At 34.2% G+C, this 21582-nt stretch overlaps 1 protein-coding gene across 1 annotated transcript; it reads right to left on the bottom strand.

Annotated features, from left to right (window-relative positions):
* Nucleotides 1-14835: 14835 nt before the first annotated feature.
* LOC116159727 (trihelix transcription factor GT-4-like) lies at nucleotides 14836-15842 on the bottom strand. Its single transcript, XM_031472790.1, has 3 exons — nucleotides 15653-15842; nucleotides 15335-15603; nucleotides 14836-15282 (listed from the first exon to the last, which is right to left on the bottom strand). Exons 1-3 carry the CDS (start codon nucleotides 15750-15752, stop codon nucleotides 15100-15102), a joined length of 552 nt encoding a protein of 183 aa, XP_031328650.1. The 5' UTR covers nucleotides 15753-15842; the 3' UTR covers nucleotides 14836-15099.
* Nucleotides 15843-21582: the final 5740 nt, after the last annotated feature.

Here is a 21582-nt window from a genome sequence, read left to right as displayed (position 1 = left end):
GGATGGGTTGATGATTACATGACTTAAAACGTTTATTTTGTTTACTTTTGGTGCTAACGATACTGATACTCCCGTACCACTTTTTAACCCAGCAGTACTTGCTGCGTTACTAATTGTTTCACTGTTACTTTGTTCTTTTACTGAATAACATTCAACATCCGGTATATAATCTGGGTCACAAACTTCTGCATCTTTAAATCGCGCTTTGTTACGTTTAAAGTCACTAATTTTATTAGCAAGTTCCTTATTTAATGCAAGGCTGACTAGCTTCTTACCTCTATTTTCCATAATTCACAAGAGCTACCACACTGAAACTATTTAAACCCGGAGTAGCTTACACACACACCCAACACAAAAAATATAGGTTAGAATACATTGCATATAAATTGGCGGTAAAATTGCAGGGTTATGTTAAGAGAAAACGGCGTAACTAACGAAAAATTATGTAGATACGCCCATTCTACATAACAACATCACATACGACTTTTCTGTTTAACAAAACATCTTCAATTGTAGATACGCCCTTTTTTTATTCACGTTTTGCATCCAAAGTATATGTAGATACGCCTGACGATCTTAATAGAATGATAGAATTGCGTGTGAAGACACATATAAACGTATTAACTCACTTTCTGATAAAATTGCAGATACGCCCTTTTGGATTAACACGGCAGCATAGCTGTCCGCTAAAAATTATATGGTATTATTTACATAACATTACTTAAGTACTTACTAGTTTTATGGTAAAGATAAATTTGTCCATCAATGTTACGCAATTCTGTCGTATCGTCTAAAACTTGCACCTGTTCCATGTTTTATAAAACGTAAAATAAAAACCAAAATAACTGCCAAAAAACAACAACGCCTTGTGAAGGTTATGAACGCACGATACAATAACAATGCTGCAGAAAGTTTTAGGTTATTTTTATGACATTTCGTGCATGCTCCGTTAGCTCCGTGATTTTATCCGGAGCTAACAGAGGAAGATCGGAGTGTTCGCAAAGTACATTAACGAACGGAGATTAGAGCGAACGAAGAAAACGGAGTGCAATTTCCGAACACGTTTCGAACAAAAAGTGAGAAAAGTGGGTTCAGATTTGCAATACCGAACGCACCAAATATCTAACCATCTTAACGTGAAAAAAAGAAAGGGGCAAATGTAAGAGCTTAAGGGGTAAATGTGATTTTGATATATTACATTTACCCCAATCCTTTATTTTTACGGGGTAAATGTGTTGTAAACAAAAATTTAAAAACTGATAAAGCAGATAAAATCTCTATAAACTTGTACGAAAAAGCAACAAATACCTAAATAGCCTAATTTATAATAATTTTTAATTCTTACATTCAGACTATGGATTTGGCGACGAAATAAAGACTGTTATGTTGTTATTTTAATAAAAATACTCAACTTATATATTTTAAGTTTATTTAACTATCCCATTACATTAATTCATTGCCAGCCGTTCACATGTGTCTCTACCGAGGTCATGTCGTGGTTCAGTATACGCTGGTTGCTGGTAGGCAACACACATTACATCATACCTATAACATCTCCCTTTCTTAAAAATACCTTTACAAATGAAAACTTAATTCTACTTATGTCTAATACTGTAATACAAAACAATCACATGGTATTTAGACAAAATCTTTCAATCGTATGGGTTTTCTTACTGTTCTCCCGCACCTTGTCACTGTATTGTCTTTTTCACGTACTACCTCTCTTTGATTTTCCTTACTTTCTATTTCTCTCCCATTTACATTCTCCGTTTCTATATTAGGTTGGTTTTCTACATTTTTATTCATAGGTATAAAACTATCAAGTATCTCATCATAAATGTGATCTTGCAAAACATTTGTTTTTTCACACTTACGAAGGAATTTACGATTTCTAATATAATGCTTTTCGTCTTTATCGGTTTGAACTACATATGATCGAGGACGATCATTGTCTATTCTAATTATTTTGCCTGGTTCCCACGATTTACTTTTACTTTGAATCATGATCTCATCATCAGGTTGCAATACTTTTAGATCTTTAAAGTTTTTATTATAGTAATGTTCTTGGCCATGCTGATTTCTTTTTAGTTCTTTTATGTAAGTGTCAATATTGTAATCTAGTTTTAAGAGATTCTCATGAACAGGTAAGTGACCTTTTAAACGTCGACCAAAAAGTAATTTAGCTGGAGACGGTAGGTATTTATTAATTGGACTGTTTCTGTATTCTAATAATGCCAAATATACATCTTTGCTATCCTGAATAGTTTTCTTTACTAGCCTTTTTATGGTTTGAACGTGTCGTTCAATAAATCCATTTGATTGGGGGTAAGTTGGGGTACTGGTTTGATGGATTATTTCCCATTCACTCATGAACTTTTGGAAATTTTTGTTTACAAATTGCGGACCATTGTCTGTAAATAACTTCTCAGGTTTACAATGTCGAGCAAATATTGACTTCATATTATGTATTATTATTTCATAGGTGGTATCATTATTAAGGGACGCCAATTCAGGAAATTTAGAAAAAAAATCTACTACCAATAAATATTCCTTGTTTTTGTAATGAAACAAATCTGCAGCAACAAATTGCCAAGGTCTCGTCGGTATCTCTTTAGTTATTAAGGATTCTTTTTGTTGACTATTTTGGTATTTGAGGCATACCTGACAGTTACTAACTATATCGGTCACCTCCTTGGTAATAAATGGCCAAAATATTGGTTCTTTTGCTCTTAATATAGTTTTACTAATACCCATATGTTGATAATGGAGACGACTAATCATTTCGGATCTTAAGGATTTTGGAATTACTATTTCTTGATTTTAAAAAATTAGATTTCTAGCTAAAACTAACTCATGTCTGTATTTCCAATAAGGTTTTATGCTATCTTTAAGTTCTCTCTTTGACTCGGGCCAACCCTTACCTTACCTTACTTAATTCCATTAATTCTGCATCTTCACTTGTTTCGTCCGCTACCCTATTACATTGCTTTTTTGATATACTGATATATTCAATGGCATTAAGTTGTGCTTCGATTTCTGACTCCTTTATTTCGAAATTGATATCATTGTAACTAGTTCTCGATAGCGCATCAGAAAGGTAAAGTTGCGAACCTGGCTTATATTTGACTTCGAATTGGTACATTTGCAGATTTAACATAATCTCTGTAACCGTAAGGGACATTTGCTTAGTGCTTTCTTGCATATAGTTTCAAGTGGTTTATGATCACTTTCCACTGTGAATGTTTTGCCATATAAATATTGATGGAAGCGCTGGCATCCAAAAACTATTGCTAACATCTCTTTCTCTATCTGAGCATATTGGACTTGGGCGTCCGTTAATGATTTGGATGCATATGCAATGGGACCTTCTTTTTGTAAAATGACTGCACCCAGATCATATTTGGAACTATCTACCGAAAGAGTAATAGGTTCGTTTGGGTCATAATATTGAAGTACAGGATTACTACTTAGTGTTGTCTTTAGTTTGTTAAATTCTCTCTCGTGTATCTCTGATCACAGCCACTCTCTCCCCTTTTTTGTAAGTTGTCTAAGATTATACGTTAATTTTGATAAATTAGGAATGAATTTAGATAAATATGTTACCATTCCTAAAAATCGAGACAATTCTTTTGAATTTTGTGGACTAGGTATCTGCCGAATAGCTTCAATTTTGTCGCTACCTGGTTTAATGCCTGATTCTGTCAACACATACCCTACATATTTAATTTCGCTTATCCCAAATCTGCATTTTTCTTTATTTAATTTAATACCTGATTCCTTAACTCTATTTAATACCTTACTCAAAATTGTGTCATGATCTTCTTTGGTTTTTGCATAGATTAATTATTAAATCATCAATATATGTTTTTACCCCTGCTATGTCTCTAAAAATTTCTGTGAAAACCCTATGAAACATTTCTGGTGCACAGGACAAACCAAATGGTAATCTCAAGAATTGAAACCTGCCAAATGGAGTTGCAAACGTAGTTAACTTTGCAGACTCTTTACTTAGAGTTATTTGCCAAAATCCCTTATTCGCGTCAAGCACCGAAAAATATTTCATGCCTTTTAAATCATGTGTTAATTCCTCAAATGTAGGCAATTGGTAATGCTCCCTAACTATAGCTTTGTTTAGGTTTTGTGGGTCTAAACATATCCTAATCTTGCCGTTTGGCTTATTTACAATAACTATGGGATTCACAAATTCTGTGGGTTCATTGATGGGGCTTACAATTCCATCTTTAACCATTCTTTTTAATTTAAGTTTCAGTTTTTCTATTTGTTGATAGGGAATTTTACGACAGGGCACCACTACCGGTTCATAATTTTCTCGTAATTTAAAATGAACTGGATTCATTTTTATCTTACCAACACCTTCAAACAGATCAGCATGCTGTGTAATTATTTTACTTTTATCCAGTGCATTCGTTATTCCACCAACATTCAACCTTACCAAGTCTAAAGATTGTATACTGTCAATACCCAAAATTGGTACTGAATTTTGATCAGTGGTTATAATTATAAAATTTTAATTTTGCGTCTTTTCATTCACTCTACAAAGTAATTCACAGGAACCATTTACTTTCAATCTATTCCCTGCATAATTCCTAACTACTATTTTACTTGGTTGCATTTTACACTTTAAATGTAAGTTTTCGTAAATATGTTTTGGGATCACATTTATGTGCGCTCCAGTATCTAGTTTACAATTCATGGATTTATTCTCATCAACAATTTTCACCTTTTGATACCAATCTGAATTGATGTTTGCCACCTCAAGTGATCCCAACACATATTCCTGCGCTTCATCACTACTTGACTCAGCACTCTTATTGGTATCAATACTATGCACACGATTTGTCAATTTACATTTACGAGCGAAGTGATTATACCTTTTACATTGACTGCATACACGTCCATAAGCGGGACATTTGTGTCGGTTTTTTCCACCAGTTGCTTGATATTGTGCATCGGTTTGCTCCGCTGCCTTGCATATTTCCATCGCCTTCGTCAGGTCCAGGTTTGGTTCACGTAACAATATATCTTGGATCCTTTTGCTTTTTATTCCACACACGATCCTGTCTTTAATCAGCCCATCCTTTAATGTGTTAAATTCGCAATTTCCTGCAATTTTTCTCAAGTCGCTGAGAAAGGCGTCGAAGGTTTCACCTGGTAATTGTACTCGAGTGTTGAATTTATGCCGTTCGACACTTGTGTTGGTTTTGGGAATGAAATAATCATCCAAGGACTTAATTACTTCATCACTAACCTCCAGGGTATTCAAGACTTCTTTGGCGTCTCTCCCCATGCAATGCATTAATATTGCCGCTTGCACCTTTCGACTTTTCTCTGTTCCTCCTGTAGCTAGGAAAAAAAATTTTTTTTAATTACAATCAAATCCAAGTAAATATATGTTAAAATCTTCTTTGAAAATTTTCCAATTCTTTCCCAGATCTCCACTCATGCTCATCGGTTTCGGTTGGGTTAGCGTTTCCATTCTGTTGGTCCTTGTGGGCTCGTGCACGATAATATTCTTCCGATATTTCTGCAATCCTCAGTTTTTTCCTTTCACCCGTGATGTCTTCATTTAATTGACCCCTGACTGCGCCATGTTATGTTGTTATTTTAATAAAAATACTCAACTTATATATTTTAAGTTTATTTAACTATCCCATTACTGGACAAAGCTGTATAAGGTTAACCTTAATTAAATATAACCTTATTTTAATAAGGGAAAACGTTACTGCAGCTCTAAATAATGTAAAGAATCGAGTTATTGGAAACACGCGTGTGTGACGTTATTTTTAACCTCACTTTTGTTAAGACGTTTTAAATCTTTGTTGTTGGGTTGTATAGGAGGTACGAGTTTCCTCGTAGAGTTGGAATTTATAAAATTTTGAATGGAGGCAATTTTGGAAGCTGTGATTTTTGCTGGCGGAGGAGATGATGACATAGAATTCGTAATAATGGATAATATTTTAATTGATCGCAATAAGTAGACATCGGAGGACTTCCTTTTGACTTAAATTTGTTATCCGACGAGGAAGTATTGCAAAATTTTAGATTTAGAAGAGAGCATCTTGGTAGATTAAGGCGCGTTCTCCGCATACCTGAGACAATTGTTACAGATGCTGCAGATAGAGTAGATCAGGGGTCGGCAACCTTATCCAGCGTAAGGGCTCATTCTAAAATAGTTTACTCATGAAGGGCGCATGAATGGTGAACGCAAATCAAATGTTACATAAGGACAAAAGAAGATGTTTATTACAACAGGAATACATACAGTTAATATAAGTCTGTTGTTACAAAGATTAAGTACTACTTGCTAGTTAGTGTGATCCCTGACCTTGCATTTCTTCCGACAACTTGATGAAATTCGGCTCATAATTTGAAGTACCTGTCCTCATACAATGGTCCAAATTTACATTTGTCATTCTGTTTCTATATTTTGATTTCAAGTGCTTCATTGTTGAAAATATAGATTCGCATGTGTAAGTTGATGCACTATAGGCGTGTATTTTAAGAGATAATCCTCTTAAAATAGGATACTTATTTGAATCAACGATATTCCAAAAGTTTTCGTCTCGCATGTATGATTTCAGGTTCAAGTCGTTCTTCATGGTTACTATTTCCAGCTCTAATTCCTCATAATTTTCTATGCCAAAATAGTTTTTGATCTTTTGCGAAATATCACCTTCTGCAAATGGGTTAATTATGAACTCCAAGATTGGCTCAAGATTATGAAATTGTTGAAAACGAGAATTAAATTCGTCCAAAAGTGTATCTAAATGAGGCACAAAGGAAATTGTATTAATATCCTTTTCACATAAATTGAGGTCGTCGAAAACTTTCTTTAAATTTGGAAAGTGTGATGTTGAATTTTTCAATAAATGAGATTTCCATAGAGTCAGTTTGGCTTTGAATGTATTCACTGATCCAACCATCTTCGCAATATGACGATTTTTCCCCTGCATTTCCAGATTTAGTTCATTGAGTTTTATTGTTAAATCAGTGAGAAACCCCAAATCTGCAAGCCATGAGTTATTAGTCAACTGTGGATAATCTTCCCCTCTTGTTGCCAAGAACTGTTTAATTTCGTTTATTAAACTGAGAAAGCGTACAAGCACTTTGCCTTTGCTCAGCCATCGAACTTCTGTATGCAATAACAAGTCCGCATACTCGGCATCTTCATCTTGCAAAAGCTGACGAAACAAACGGTGTTGCATTGAAGCAGCCCTAATAGAGTTTATTATCTTTACGACAATTTTCATGACGTGTTCGAAACGAAGAGTTTTGGCACACAATGCCTCTTGGTGGATGATACAGTGATAATGAGCGAATCGAGGAAACATCTCATTTGCCATACACAGTGCAACGAAGCCATTTCTATTGCCTATCATTGCAGGCGCACCATCAGTAGCTATGGCAGCCAACTTTTTTAATGGCAATTGACTTTCTTCTGCAAAGTTTATAAATGCATCGTAAATATCTTTTCCTTGTGTGCGACCCTTCAGCGGCAACAACTTTAAAAATTCTTCTTTTGTGGTAAAATCATTAAATACCATTTTAATAATAACACATAGCTGTGCAATGTCGGTAATGTCGGTGGACTCGTCGAGTTGAAGAGAAAAAAACTTACACTTTTTAATATCACTTTCCAACTCCGATTTCATATCAATAGCGATAACTTCTATTCTTCTCGACACTGTCCTGGCTGACAATGGTATCGCTTCAATAGCTGAAATAATTTCACTTTTGTTTTTAAAAATGTCAAAAACAGAATCAGCAGCCGTTAAAAAGGCTTCCTTTATTATTTCTCCGTCTACAAAAGGTTTTTTCTTTTTAGCCAACAAATGAGAAACCTTTAAAGATGCAATAGTAGCACTTTTCGAAAGTTGAACTGGTCTGGTGAAAACACTTTGTTGTTTTGTCAGATTTGTCTTCAATTCTCCGACACGTTTCTTTCGGATTTCAGTATTTGGGGGAAAACTATTGTTACACGACGAATGCACAGTATTGAAGTGTCTTTCAATGTTACTTTTTTTAGGCACTGCTACACTGGCGTTGCATAATAAACAAATACTTTTTCCGTTAAACTCTATAAAGAAGAACTGTTCTTCCCACTCTTTATTAAAATAGTAAGTCCTTGGTCTTTTACTCATGTTAAAAGCACAAATTAACAAACCAGTACTACAAATAATTATGTAGGTAGCGCACTGATCACGAAACACGAATGGCAAGTTGTTACTGAATACGAAGATACGAGCGCTCGTGTGTTGTGGGCACATCAAAAAGTTCTCGCGGGCGCGTTGCCAACCCCTGGACAAGCGAGTTGGTTTTAAGAGAGAGAGGAAATTTGTTAGAGGACCTTAATAGTCTTCAGTGGTTAAACCGAGAAAGAATGGAACTCCCAGATAGCAGAGTCACGTCAATATGACGTGCTTTTATGGTCGCATTTTACGTCACAATCACTAAAAATATGACGATATTATGACGGAAATATGACGACAACATGACACAGCCCATCGACGTCATTGATCAACGTGAAATGACGTATTTGGATACGTCAAATGACGTATTTTAGAGACCTTGATTGTCGTATTTGGAGGTATTAAATGACACAATCTCTATACAAAATTTTTATTTAAATCTTAGTAAGAAACTACAAAAAATAACATAATGTAAAATATGTACCTACATTTCAACCAAAATAAAAATACTTTCACCTAACATATGAAAACTTAAAACCATATTATATTGTGTAATAATATGCATTTAATTAAAGATCTGGTTGTTTATTACAACGTATGAATTAAAGGCATTGAAATCCAACTGTTATCTTTTGTATTAGTTGGTAAAACTATACATTTTGCAGTGATATCTTTAAGTGTAATAACTTTGAGTTCAAGTGATAAATCCTTAATCTTAACAATACCAATGACATTTGAATTAAAAGGATAGTTATAAAAGGATTCATATGATTTGAACTCTTTGCACACAATTAAAGTATTTCTAGATGAGGAGAGTAATATATTTTCTATGCGAATAACCATTTTATCTTTGGTCAGGCAATAAGAATCAGCGCAAGAATAAGAGTAAATGGAAAAACTAAAACCATCCATAGTAATTTGCTTAAACTGTTTGCACAGTAATTGTGCTGTTGGTCCTGAATTATGTTCAAATTTATGATTCGTTTCGTCATTTCTTAAATTTCCTAGACAAGGATCACATGAATGGGACATTTCCAATAGGCGACGAGAGATTTGAGGCAAAGGATTGTCGGGAGATTTCACTAAACGCTTGATTTGGGCCAAATAATTTTCGAAAGGGAACGCAGAAAAATTGTCTAGAACGCCAAATATCTCAACATCATCATGTAAATGAGTTAAATAATGTACATTGTACACATAGAACTCATTACCATAAATATGTTCACTGTGCGTTACAAATAAATTGAAAAGTTGTGAAGATAATTGACTGCCAAACATAGCAATATGGTGTTCAGACATTACTAGGACAACAGCAACATGAAGCAATAAAAAATGTTCATACACTGCTTGATCAACAACATTAAGTAAAACAAGTGGACCCAAATAAAGTAAAAATGTTCGGAATTCTGTTGCTTTCCATCGCATGAGTTCTGACAAAGATCTTGGTTTTCTATTAATTTCCACTGGTATAAAACTTTTTAATGAAATCAGATTTTCAGATAATACATTAACTAACTGACTCCTTAAGCGTACAGCTAGGCTACCTTTCACCCAAGATACAAGCAGTTTTCGCATATGACTCCCAAACATATACAGTGCATATAGTCAATCCCAAATCGAGATACTAATCCAATTGGAAGTGTAAGCAAAGGTGATTCACCTATGTGGTGATCCTCATCGCTTTGTAAAACGAAAGATTGATCAGTTCTTTTGTTTGCATTTATTCCTTTTAAAACTACCCTACCATGACATACTCACCTGGTTCCATGCATCTTTCACAGCTGGAATATCCACCGTGCGATTTTATGCACTGTACGTAAGCACGGGCTGGAGAATCACATATAAAGCTATGCACCTGAATAGTATACATTATGTTATTAAATGTGAGGCCTGAATCCAGTAATCATTTAAGTTCTTTTACAAAATCTTCTAAGTATAATGTTAAAGGCTTAGGTTTTGAATATCCATAAAAAAGTCCTATAATAAATGGGGATGTTTTACTTCGAGTATTTTTTAAGAGGCATAGAATTGGCCAAACCTGTTTATTAGAACTGTGGTACAGAGGTAAGCCATCGATATTAAAACTAAGTGAAATAGTATTATTATCAAAAACCATTCCATAAGACCATAAGACAGAAATGATATTAACCGATTTTCTAAACCAAAGTGACAATATTGACCATTATCGTCCAATTGTTTACAGATAAATGTAAATGGGTTTTTTAAAAGGGTACGGCTATCCCGGGGTAATTCTGGGTGTAGAACATGCAAGAGGTTTGTAAGGGCAGAATGTGTTACATGGTTTGTAATTGCCCAAAGACGTATACTATTAATAAAACTGTTTTTATTTTCACTGCAGTCATTATTTGTGTTATTAGAATGAACTAATTCATCATTGGTAAAAGTTACTATTTCTGTTTCAAGAAAGTTGATTTCTTTAGCATTATTGGAATCACTTACTTCATTATTAGTAATAGTGGCTACTTCTGTTTCGACAAAATTGATTTCATTTTGACCCTCGCCATCTATGTGAGATTGTGTTGCAACATTTTGTTTTATTTCAAGGTTTGAATTATGTTTTAAAGTTTTCAATGCCTTCGCTACTCTTCTGTATGTTTGCCTTTTACCAACCAAATCTTTAAATTTATAGTTTGGTTTATTATTTGACATTTTGAATAAAACTGGTGTTAAACTAGGTAGCGAAATAACTAATAATATAGCGACACTAATCACTATCGAAAACTTAAGCTATTTAAGTTTAATGTTAGTACCTATTAAGGTGTGCGCCGATCACGATTCTGTCTTTGCCTCAATGTATTTGCCTCTCTTTAGGGAGCGTGTTTCAGCCAAGTTTTTATATATCCGCAGATCTCATCAGCTGTTATTTTAGGAGTGGATTTGCACAGCTCCTTCAAAAAGTGACTAATATTATTCTGTTAACCTTAACCTATATAAAGTACTTACTAACTACAACAGTTTTCAATTGTTTGTCGTGGAATGGTTGTTTTTGTGACCTAGTGCCGTAAAAACTATAGTTTTTTGCAAGGTTGTCACAAAATATATTCCTTAGGATATTATTCGTTTTAGAGGACACATCACGCCCACCTAACGTTGAAAAGTACAGCACCTGGTAAAGAAATGTGTTTACATTATTACTTGCAATTGTTTAAGATTAATATTCTTACCAAATTTGTTAGGTGTCTATCATTTTGTAAGTATTCTTCGATTATGGGAACATCTACTTGTCGAACTATCGGAAATGTGACAGGAAGATCATTAGGCAGCTCATATGTGGATGATGACGTACTGTGAGACGCCTGGCTTCTAATCCATTTAAGAATCTGATTGTTCTGTTCCTTTATATGCAGTAAAGTTGGCATAATATTATTTAAATCTAAATCCAAAATTGATGTTAACAAAATACAACGCACAATAATTCTCACCATTACCTAAATTCGTGTGTTCGATACGAGGTTCGATATGAGAATCAGAGAAGCTAGGGGTGTTCGTCCTTGAATTTGGATCCAATGAAGAGACTGATGGTGTACCAACATCATTGGCTAAAAAAGACCTCTTGGGAGTTATTGCGGTAGGCAAATTAACAACTTGCAGGTCAGAAAATTGGTTTTCTGTAACGAAATAATTTAAGATGAAAGACATATTCACAACAGATATATGTCAAAGGCAAAAGTAATAATCCCGAGACTCCTTAAAAATTTATCTTTTGTAATATATATTACCAAGTCTACATTAATATTAACTAATTTGAACAGAAGTAGAGAACAATGTGTTGGAGAAGAGATACACTAGCTACCATTTCTGCAGTTGAGCTATGAAACAATCATTACTTTTGTCTTTGAAGGCACCCAGTATTAATTTAGCCAAAAGCGGTCACCATGTTAGAACAAGGTTTCATATAAACAAATCATTATAGGTGTGTAGTCAATTATCAAGATCATTGAGTAGGTACGTAACATAAGACATTGTTTGCAAAAAAATTTGTATAGTATAAAGAATAAAAGTATTACATATTTTGAATATTTTAAAGTTATCCGATTACATTAGCGGTACATTTAAAAAATCGATCTGTTACGTTGGAAAACACAAATATATGATATAAGGTCGTCCTCCGATTATAGATTTGCAGGTTTTATATTTATAAATTTCTTTGTTATTGCTTCAAAATAACATATGTAAGTAGTCGAAGTGCACCGACGTCATATTGACGTAAATATTAGTATTAAAGTACCGTTAAACTTCGTCGACCATTGGTCATTCGACGTCATTTCCGAAGGATTACGTCAAACTGACGTCTATATGACAACACTCTGCTACCTGGGCTGTATGCAGAAAGTAGGTATTTTTGCAACGTTTAGGGTTTTATCTTTTATGAGATCATTATCACATAAGATCCCTTTGAATTATCAGTAAAACTGTACCCCGTATCTCAATAACTAAAAACAACTACAGTCCACATTCGTTACAATTAAGTATTTTATTTCATACTGTCCGGTAGATGTTCGATTACACTATCATTTTGAGTCCGGTAGGTGAGTTATTACAGCATCGGAGCCGGTAAGTGTCGCTAAGCAACACTTACCGGACTGTTATTTGTATACATCAAATTTGACATCTTCACACAATTAATTGAAAACCCCAACATAAATTTGACTGTAATTCTTTATTTCAAACATTAACATTGATTGTAATGAAACAATTTGTATTGCCCTCAACACTACGCCTGGGTTATTACTGGATGTCGAGTTAGTAATGTTTGATTCCTTCTGCTGTAGAACTTCAATGAAATTTTCGCCGCCTTGTATCAGTTGTATCATACGGGCAATGTAAACTTTTCCTTCTACCGAGCCTTCGATGTATTTTTCTGCCGTCGATGAGCTTTTCCATGCTCCATGACGCTTTAACACCGATACCCAGGCAAAAAAATCTCAATTCAAAAACTTACTGCGTCCAAAAAGTATGCCAACATGACTTTTTCCTCTACTTGTTTCGCCCCATGTTCGTTCCTCAATTGGCAAAACACTTAGTACTCTTTTTCATACCTTGCGGCCGACTTCTTAGGAACCAACTTTTCGGTTGCTTCATGAGATTTCGACAGGATTGTATCGGGAACAGTGGAACATCCCACAACGTTTATAACGTCAATTTTTCAGTGAAAAAAATTCAATTGTCAACAAACTACAAACTATAGCAACGGCCGTTGCCACAGAAACAAGGTAATGCGATTTTTACAATATTAACCGCTTTCTTTTACTTTTGGATTTTGAATCCAGATCAGTGCAGTTCCGATCGCAACTTCTGAACGTAAAAAAATTAAAAGAACATGATTTTGTAAGGTTGGGTTATTTGCGATAGAATCAGTTGCAAAAGAACGTAATTCACGTCTGACATTTTTTATTTGTTAGGTTAGTAAATAAACCAGATGGATATTAACAAATTTGTTTTGGTAACAAACCATTATTATTTATTACATTCCTGACTATCGTTTATTTCACCTTTAGGATCAATTGTTAACCCCAATGGATGCAATGAGTACTTCAAGTAGTAATAGTAGTGACGATGATGAAAGGGACAATCACATAAGAATTAAGGATTATGTTGAAACAATAGTTCTGAATTATGCAGTGGATGACTTTAAAAGTCATTTTAGAATGGACCGAACTAGTATTTCCACATTAATTGAACGCTATGATCCTAATGTCTCACTCAAACAGGGTGGTTGGCCTCGTGTTACTAGTACCAAGGCAGTGTTATTGACTGTGTGGTACTTGGCTAACATTGAAACTTTCCGACAAATTGGGGACAGGTTTGATGTCACATTAAGTTGTGCACATGGTACTGTAAAAGTTGTTACGGAATATCTTATTAGGATTAGTGGTGACTATATAAAGTGGCCTACTGATGTTAAAGCTGTTGATGAATCTATAAGCTTTGAAAAAAAGAAAAATATAAGTAATGTAATTGGAGCCATAGATGGAACCCATTTTAGAATTAATAGACCTAAAGTTCCCCCTGAAGATTATTGTAACAGGAAAGGATACCATAGCATCATTATGCAAGGGGTTGTAAATAGCAAAATGGTATTTATTGACATTTATGTAGGAGAGCCTGGATCTATGCATGATGCTAGGGTTTTTCGACGTTCTGCCTTATATAAAACAGCAACAGAAAATCCTGCAGACTTGTTTTATGGCAAATACAAATTAATAGGAGATTCTGCATACCCTGCTTTAGACTGGTTGAGTACTCCAAAAAAGGATAATGGTCATCTAAGTAATGATGATAAAGATTTTAATTACCGGCACTCTAGCACTAGAATTGTGGTCGAAAATGCGTATGGTCATTTAAAAGGTCGTTTCAGGAGGCTTCAAAAATTTGATAATCTTACGACAAGTTTCATAATAAATTGTATAGGGGCATCTTGCGTGTTACACAATATATGCCAAATGCGTAAAGATTTTAATGACGATATATTTATGGAAACTGTATAATATAATAAACTAATATCTAATAACATAAACACAGCTAAATAAATCTTAAGAAACTTATTATCAATTCTTTTAACATAAAAAAAAAACTTATTGTGAATCTTGTTCGTTTGCCATTATCTTTAAATATTTTTCCAATAAAGTAACTTTTTTTTCTTCTAGTTTAATTTTTGCTTTTTCCAATTCCATTCTTTCCTTATGGCGCACCTCTTTTTGTTTCAACCTTTCCGTTGCCAAGTTATATACCTTACGCTTCTTTAATGGTGTTTCATTAATTGATTGTGTTGGCGTAGATGTACCGCTTGTTCCTTCACTCTCTATATTCTCTTCTTTGTCAGTATCTGCATGTGTCTCTAATCCAGGGACTGTTGTTCTATTGATGCCTACATTAATAACAGCTTGTGGTTCAGAGGTGATGGCTTATCGCCAATAATTTCGTCAATATGGTTATAATATTTATAATGTTGTGCCCCCCTTCCACTTTTCTTGGGGCCCTTGTTATCTTTTATAGACCTGTATACCCGTAGTAAATTGGTCCACTTCCTTTCCAACTTTTCGGGTTTGCGCTAAAAGAATTATATTACACATTTATCATTTACGATGTTACCAATTTCTTACAAAATAATTATGTGCAGACATTTGCTCCGCTATTATTTCCCAAACATGCTTCCGTTTTTTTGCATTCGTAAAGGCATCTTTATTTTCATGATATAAAGATATCAACAATAGTGTTTCGGCATCAGACCAAGATGCTTCGCTTGACTGTGAATCTTCACTATATGTAGAAGTACTGGGTGTAAGGTACCTTTCTTCTGGTGACTTTTCCACTACAGTGTTTTGCAAAGTTTCCTTATGGTTATTTAGTAATTCTTGGGCAAAAATCATATCTAAAAGCATTAAAATTGTAATTATTGACATTTTTCATTTAATTAAAACCTGTTGTGGCGAGATTATAATCCTCCTGGGATACAACAATATCATAAACAACATCTGCCTCTTGTAAGCTTAATGTTAAGTTTCCACTTCCGGAGCACATTTTGGCAAATGCAACAATTTTTGCAAATAAACAAGAAATAAAAAGTAAGGTTAGAAAATTGCGATTGAATCCGTTGAATCTGTTTGAAACTTTGATTTGGGGCGGAAAGGGGAATGCGGATCGCGTTCCGAAAACGAGGTTAAGGGGGGATTGATCGTATTGGCAAAAGAACGCGTTCATTTGATCTGAATGCGACATAACGTGCTTGGATCGTAAAATCCGTAGCAAAAGAAAGCGGTTATAATGAAATTTTGTAATCTTTGAAATGAAATAATGATACAAAACAGACTTACAGTATGAAATAAAATACGTTACGATATACGTCCGGTAGTACTTGTAACAGTTCTCGTTTAAGACATTCTTGACTCGGCTCCTGACGTCGCCTCGTCCATAATGTCTAACTCGTACTGTTACAAGTAACCTACCGGACTTATAACGTAAATAACTATTAGGCTATTCATAATAAGGGTGGAGCAATAAATAATTGTTGGGGTTTCATAGATGGCACTACACGTGCAATGTGTCGTCCTTCTATGGAACAAGAAGAGTATTACTCTGGCCATGTTATAATGATGGGATCGAGAGAGTTTATTAATAACGATGCACGTTCATGGAGTGCTGAATGACGAATGCTTTATTCAGATTCCGTGTCTCAACTCACGCTTCTACAACATCTCCCTTTTTTACATTTAACTTTCTACAACTAATTTTAACATGCTTGACTATTACTACAAATTCATTCTTTGCGGTGGTTTGACCCAGGGGGGTGACACTTTAAATCGCGTGTTTGGTCAGTGAAATTGTGCTGCCACCTGAGAGACCGATAGGCAAACTATTCAATTATCATGGAACTTTACCAGTCACGTGCCATGTAGATGTCTGTTAATCCGACACGGGTCCGTTGATGGTCCGTGACCGGATGTTTACGCTTTGCCCATTTGCAAATTGTTATTTGTTACGTGCACGTGTTTTATATGTACGTTGTGTTTTCTGTTGTTTTTTCCTCAAAAGCGAAATAGACGTTATTTTATTTGTGTTTTACCTTAAGCTGGTGTATACTTGTGTTTAATAAGTATATAATACTGAAAATGTCAACTCAAACCCGATCCTGTTGTGTTCCTAACTGTATAAACAGTGGAAGTAGAAGGTAATTGCAATCTATTCCTTGTCAACAATCTAACTAGGATTAATTTTTTTTAACAGATTTAGTTTTCCCCTCACGGAGTACATTCGGAATGTGTGGTTACAGCGGATTGGTAACGACAAACTATTTACAGTGAAACCTCAAAGTTTAAGCTGGTATAAAATTTGTGACATACATTTTGATGAGAGATGCATTTCAAATAATAGGTTGATTCGTGGAGCATTGCCAACATTACATTTACCCTGTAAGTTTCTTTGCCACTGAAGCGTACTTTTTGATTTTATATTACTTTATTTCAGTGTACGTTGGAGATGAATATTTGCATGTTCACCAGCCTTTGACTACATGTGCTATTAAGACACCAGAAAGTGTTCGAGGTGGGAACTTACTAATATGGCCTATTTTTTGCACTAATATAATTTTGTTTTGTAGCCGCATTAGCCTGCCAATCAGCTTCTCTTGATTCACCTGTTGGTTCAGTTACGCCAGTCATTAAATCATATGGAAAGGTAACTGTAGAGAGAACATTATTTGTCTCCAAACCAGCTTCTATAATTGCACCAATTCAAATGGATGTTGATGAATTGGAGGGGATACAATTAATAAGTGATGAGGCTGTACCATCAACATCCCAATTTTGTTCGACGAAGGCGCCAAGATCTACTGTTATTCAACGTAAGTTTAATGTCGAAACTAATAAGTAAATGTGCAGTAGTAATTTAACAACAGTGGTGTAATTATATTGTGGTAGTTACAATACTTCAACACTTGTAATTTTATATCATTTTAACTGAAAATGTTAGCACACAAAAGAGAATATGCGTCACACTGAGATTTGTGCATTTTATTGGCATGATGGTCAAGTTAAAATTAATAATTTTTTGTTTTAGGTTGTCGAAGAAAAAATAAATGTCAATATTTAGGGATTGGATCAGACTGTCAGGAGCAGATCCGTTTGCTTAAATATTATAAAAGGAAAGTAAAACAGTTAGATGCAAGGCACGTTTCTTTAAAGAAAAAATATCAGGCTATCACAAACAACAAGAATTTTCATTATCTTTTTAAGTGCGTGAACAAAACAACTTTTAATTTTGTTTTAAATCAAATGAAAAATCAAAAGTTAAAAGCAAAAGGTAGAAGGTTTACTTTGGATGATAAAATTTTTGCAATTTCTGCCTATAAGCAAGGTCCAAAGTTGTATAGATTTTTATCGACAAATTTTTTTGCTTTACCATCACCGAGAACTTTAAAGAGAATGTTGGCTCAAATACCATTGTATTGTGGATTGAATGTACACATTTTTGAACATCTACAAGAAATTGTACATAAAATGAAAAGGCTTGATCGATATTGTATTTTAATGTTTGACGAAGTATCTTTGCGACCTGGGATTCACTACAATCAAAAAGGCGATTTCATTGAGGGATTTGTGGACTTGGGCGGTAATGAACGCAGGGCTTTATTTGCTGATCACGCAACGGTTTTTATGTTAAAAGGCATCCACAGAAAATGGAAGCAACCTATTTGTTTTTGTTACTGCGAGTTTACTATGAAAACTCCAGATTTAGTTGTAATGATAAAAGTTTTACTGTCACATATTTTTCAATGTGGTTTAACTGTTGTTGCCACAGTAAGCGATCAAGGTGCCACAAATGCGGCTGCCATTAAACAGCTTCTAAAAGAAACTAATGAAAACTGTGTAAAAAGTAATATAGAAAATAAGTTTTTAGGTTACATTATAGATAATAAGGAAATTGTACATATTTTTGATTGCCCACATCTTCTTAAAGGTATCAGAAATGTTTTATTAACTAAAGATTTGATCTTCACTCACGACGGCAAGAAGAAAGTGGCTTCTTGGAAACACATCATAAGTACTTATAAGCTTGACAAACTTGACGGCAGGTTTAGTACCTTTACTAAATTAACAGACGAACATGTTTTTCCTGAAAAAATAAGGAAAATGAAAGTGAAACACTGTGCTCAGGTATTTAGTTTCACTGTTGCTGTTGCAATTAGGAATAAGGCCAAATATAGTCAGAAACTAAGTGACCCAAATCACCCCGAATATCTTGACCCTGCTGCTCATGATACAGCTGATCTGCTTCTTTTTTTTGATGAGCTGTTTGATAGTGTCAATGGGCATACATTATACAGTCCGATTAAGAAGTTGCGATGCGTTGTAAGCAACAAATCACACCATATGCGTTTTTGGCAGGATGCTATTGCAGTAATCCGTTCAATGAGTTTTGTTGATGCCAAAACAAAACGTTCTGTTGTAACTCCTTCACTCTCAAATTGGGTATCCACACTGCAAAATTTTATGTATATATGGAAAAGACTTAGAAGTGAGGGTTTTAGGTTTATTGCACCCAGAGATTTTAACCAGGACCCACTTGAGAATTTCTTCTCATGTATACGGAGTCATGGAGTTCGTAATACAAACCCCACATGCGCATCTTTCACAATGTCTTCTAAATCTCTCATTATTAATAATTTGGTGTCCTCACATTCCCTTGGGGCGAATTGTGAAAAAGATGACTCAGTTGGTGCTTTAAGTACACTGAAGTCATTTATATTGCAAAAAATAGATTGCGGTCAGACGTTGGCTTTGGTAAGATCGCCCATTTACGCACCATTGTCTGATTCCAGACACAGTACATTGCATGACACGGCATCAGCATATGTTGCTGGATATGTTATGAGAAAAATTTATCAGCGTGTGCAGTGTACAGATTGTAAAATAGAAATGGAAGCTGCAATTGAGTTGGAGCCTAATGAACTAATTAGATTAAAAATGTATGAGGGGTGCCAATTATTTGAGCCTTCAATTAAGGCAATTCATTGTTTTGATCAATTAGCCACCCAGTTGTTTACTGTTTTACCCCAAGTCATAACGAAATATAATTTAAAAAGTTGTGTTCATGATAGGGTGCAGTACGATGCCGGACTATTGTTTTGTGATGTACATAGGATTGTAAATAATGAACTTTTTTTTAATATTACTTTAAATATAGTTTTGCATTATTATATTAAAATAATTAACAATATTTTATGCGGTAAGGTACTAAGTTATAAGAATTTAGACAGTTTAACGGACTTAGCATATAAAAAATTTCTGAAAATTCGAAAAAAATAATTTATTTCAATAGACTGTGATGCACCCTAACTTACCGCAAGGTGAACGTGCGCATTCTGAACCACTTCTTGCATTGTTGCATTGCATGTTGTGATTTATACGTGTATGTGTTATGTTTTTTTTTTGTTTTGAATTTATAATTACAACAATCATTTTACGTATTTCATTTTAATGTTGCTGTAGTATCTGGGCAAAAAATTAGAGCCCAAAAACGAACTTGGAACTGTACCGTATTCTGTTGTATGGGATTTTTTAGTCTTATTGCTGTCAATAGATGTTTGTGCCTAGTTTTGCTTAAATTTATTTTTCATATTGTTAGTCTTTCAATTTTACTTTTAAGTTGCATGTCGCGCCTCTGCACGCCTATGTTACCTTTATCTATTTGTGGCTGTAAACTTTTGTATGTTTGTCAACCAATTTTTGCCAACCCATTAAAACGTTTTTAGAGTTAAGTACTTAGTTCAGTTGGCATTTACTAGAAAAATGTAAGATTATTTTATAACAGTCCAATTTCTTTTATTACGAGCTGTTGTATTTATAAAATTTTATTAGTTAGGATTTAGATGATTTAAGAGCATGTTAATTTGACTTAACTTTTGGTGAAATCGAAAAAATAAAAAAATGAGACCATTTCCTAATTTGTATTAGTCTACATTTATCCACCTTTATAATTCAACCTACCTCAGATGATATTTACATAAAATGTTTACATTTTATTAGGTATTTTGTAAAGGTAATGGTCGGAAGGTACTTTAAGTTCATTCGCATTGTCACTGTTTCAGATCGACATACTTTCTAATTGTCAATCGTGGTAAATATTTAATAATTGTATGTGAAGTAATAAAACTATTTAAACTGACTGTTTAACTGATACTAAATAGTTAAACAGACTGTTTAAATATATGACATTATTTCAGATAACTGGTTTTGTATTTACCGCGTAATTGTCAATTAGTGGTTATGTCGATGTGATCTGTGGTACAGAACGTATCTGGGATTACAATCAAACACAGCCTGGATGTGAACCGAGTATTGAAATATTAATGACCCTATCTGTTGAATAGATGGCATTTGTAACGTTTATAATTACCAATTTTTTAACACAGAGATGCCTATCTATCCGTTGATGGTCTGTGGTTTGACCACACGAGATGTTCGTCTGAGTGGTTGTGTATCTTTATTCACAACCTGATCTTGTCTTGTCACATTTCTAGTTTCATTGCCAAGGTTCCTATCCCCTAAACTAACTTGACAGTCTTCTGGTAATTTATAGTTTAGATATTTTCGGGTAGTCTTTAAATTCAATTTAACTATATGTTTCCTATTTCTTATCACTACTCTATTGTTATCTGACCTTACTATTACATATGATCTAGGACAATCCTGCCTTATGCCTACTACTTTCCCTTTTAGCCATTTTTCTCTACCTAACTCAAAATTTCTTACATTAACAGCATCACCTATTGATAACTTACTCAATTCTTTTGCTTTTCTATTATATAATTGTGTAGCTTTTCCTTGTCGTTCCTTTAATTTATTTCTTACAT

The sequence above is a fragment of the Photinus pyralis genome, unplaced genomic scaffold (assembly GCF_008802855.1).
Source record: "Photinus pyralis isolate 1611_PpyrPB1 unplaced genomic scaffold, Ppyr1.3 Ppyr1.4_LG1, whole genome shotgun sequence".
In the NCBI taxonomy this organism is placed as follows: Eukaryota; Metazoa; Arthropoda; class Insecta; order Coleoptera; family Lampyridae; genus Photinus; species Photinus pyralis.
The sequence above is the reverse complement of the archived record's forward strand: the minus strand, read 5'-3'. Positions and strand labels throughout refer to the sequence as shown.

Excerpts from the sequence above, each read along its gene's own strand:
- LOC116159727 (XM_031472790.1), bottom strand. The coding sequence starts at position 15,752 with ATGTGCTCCGGAAGTGGAAACTTAACATTAAGCTTACAAGAGGCAGAT. Across the intron at positions 15,604-15,652 it reads TTATAATCTCGCCACAACAG|ATATGATTTTTGCCCAAGAA; the intron begins GTTTTAATTAAA and ends TAATGCTTTTAG. Across the intron at positions 15,283-15,334 it reads TGTCTGCACATAATTATTTT|CGCAAACCCGAAAAGTTGGA; the intron begins GTAAGAAATTGG and ends TAATTCTTTTAG.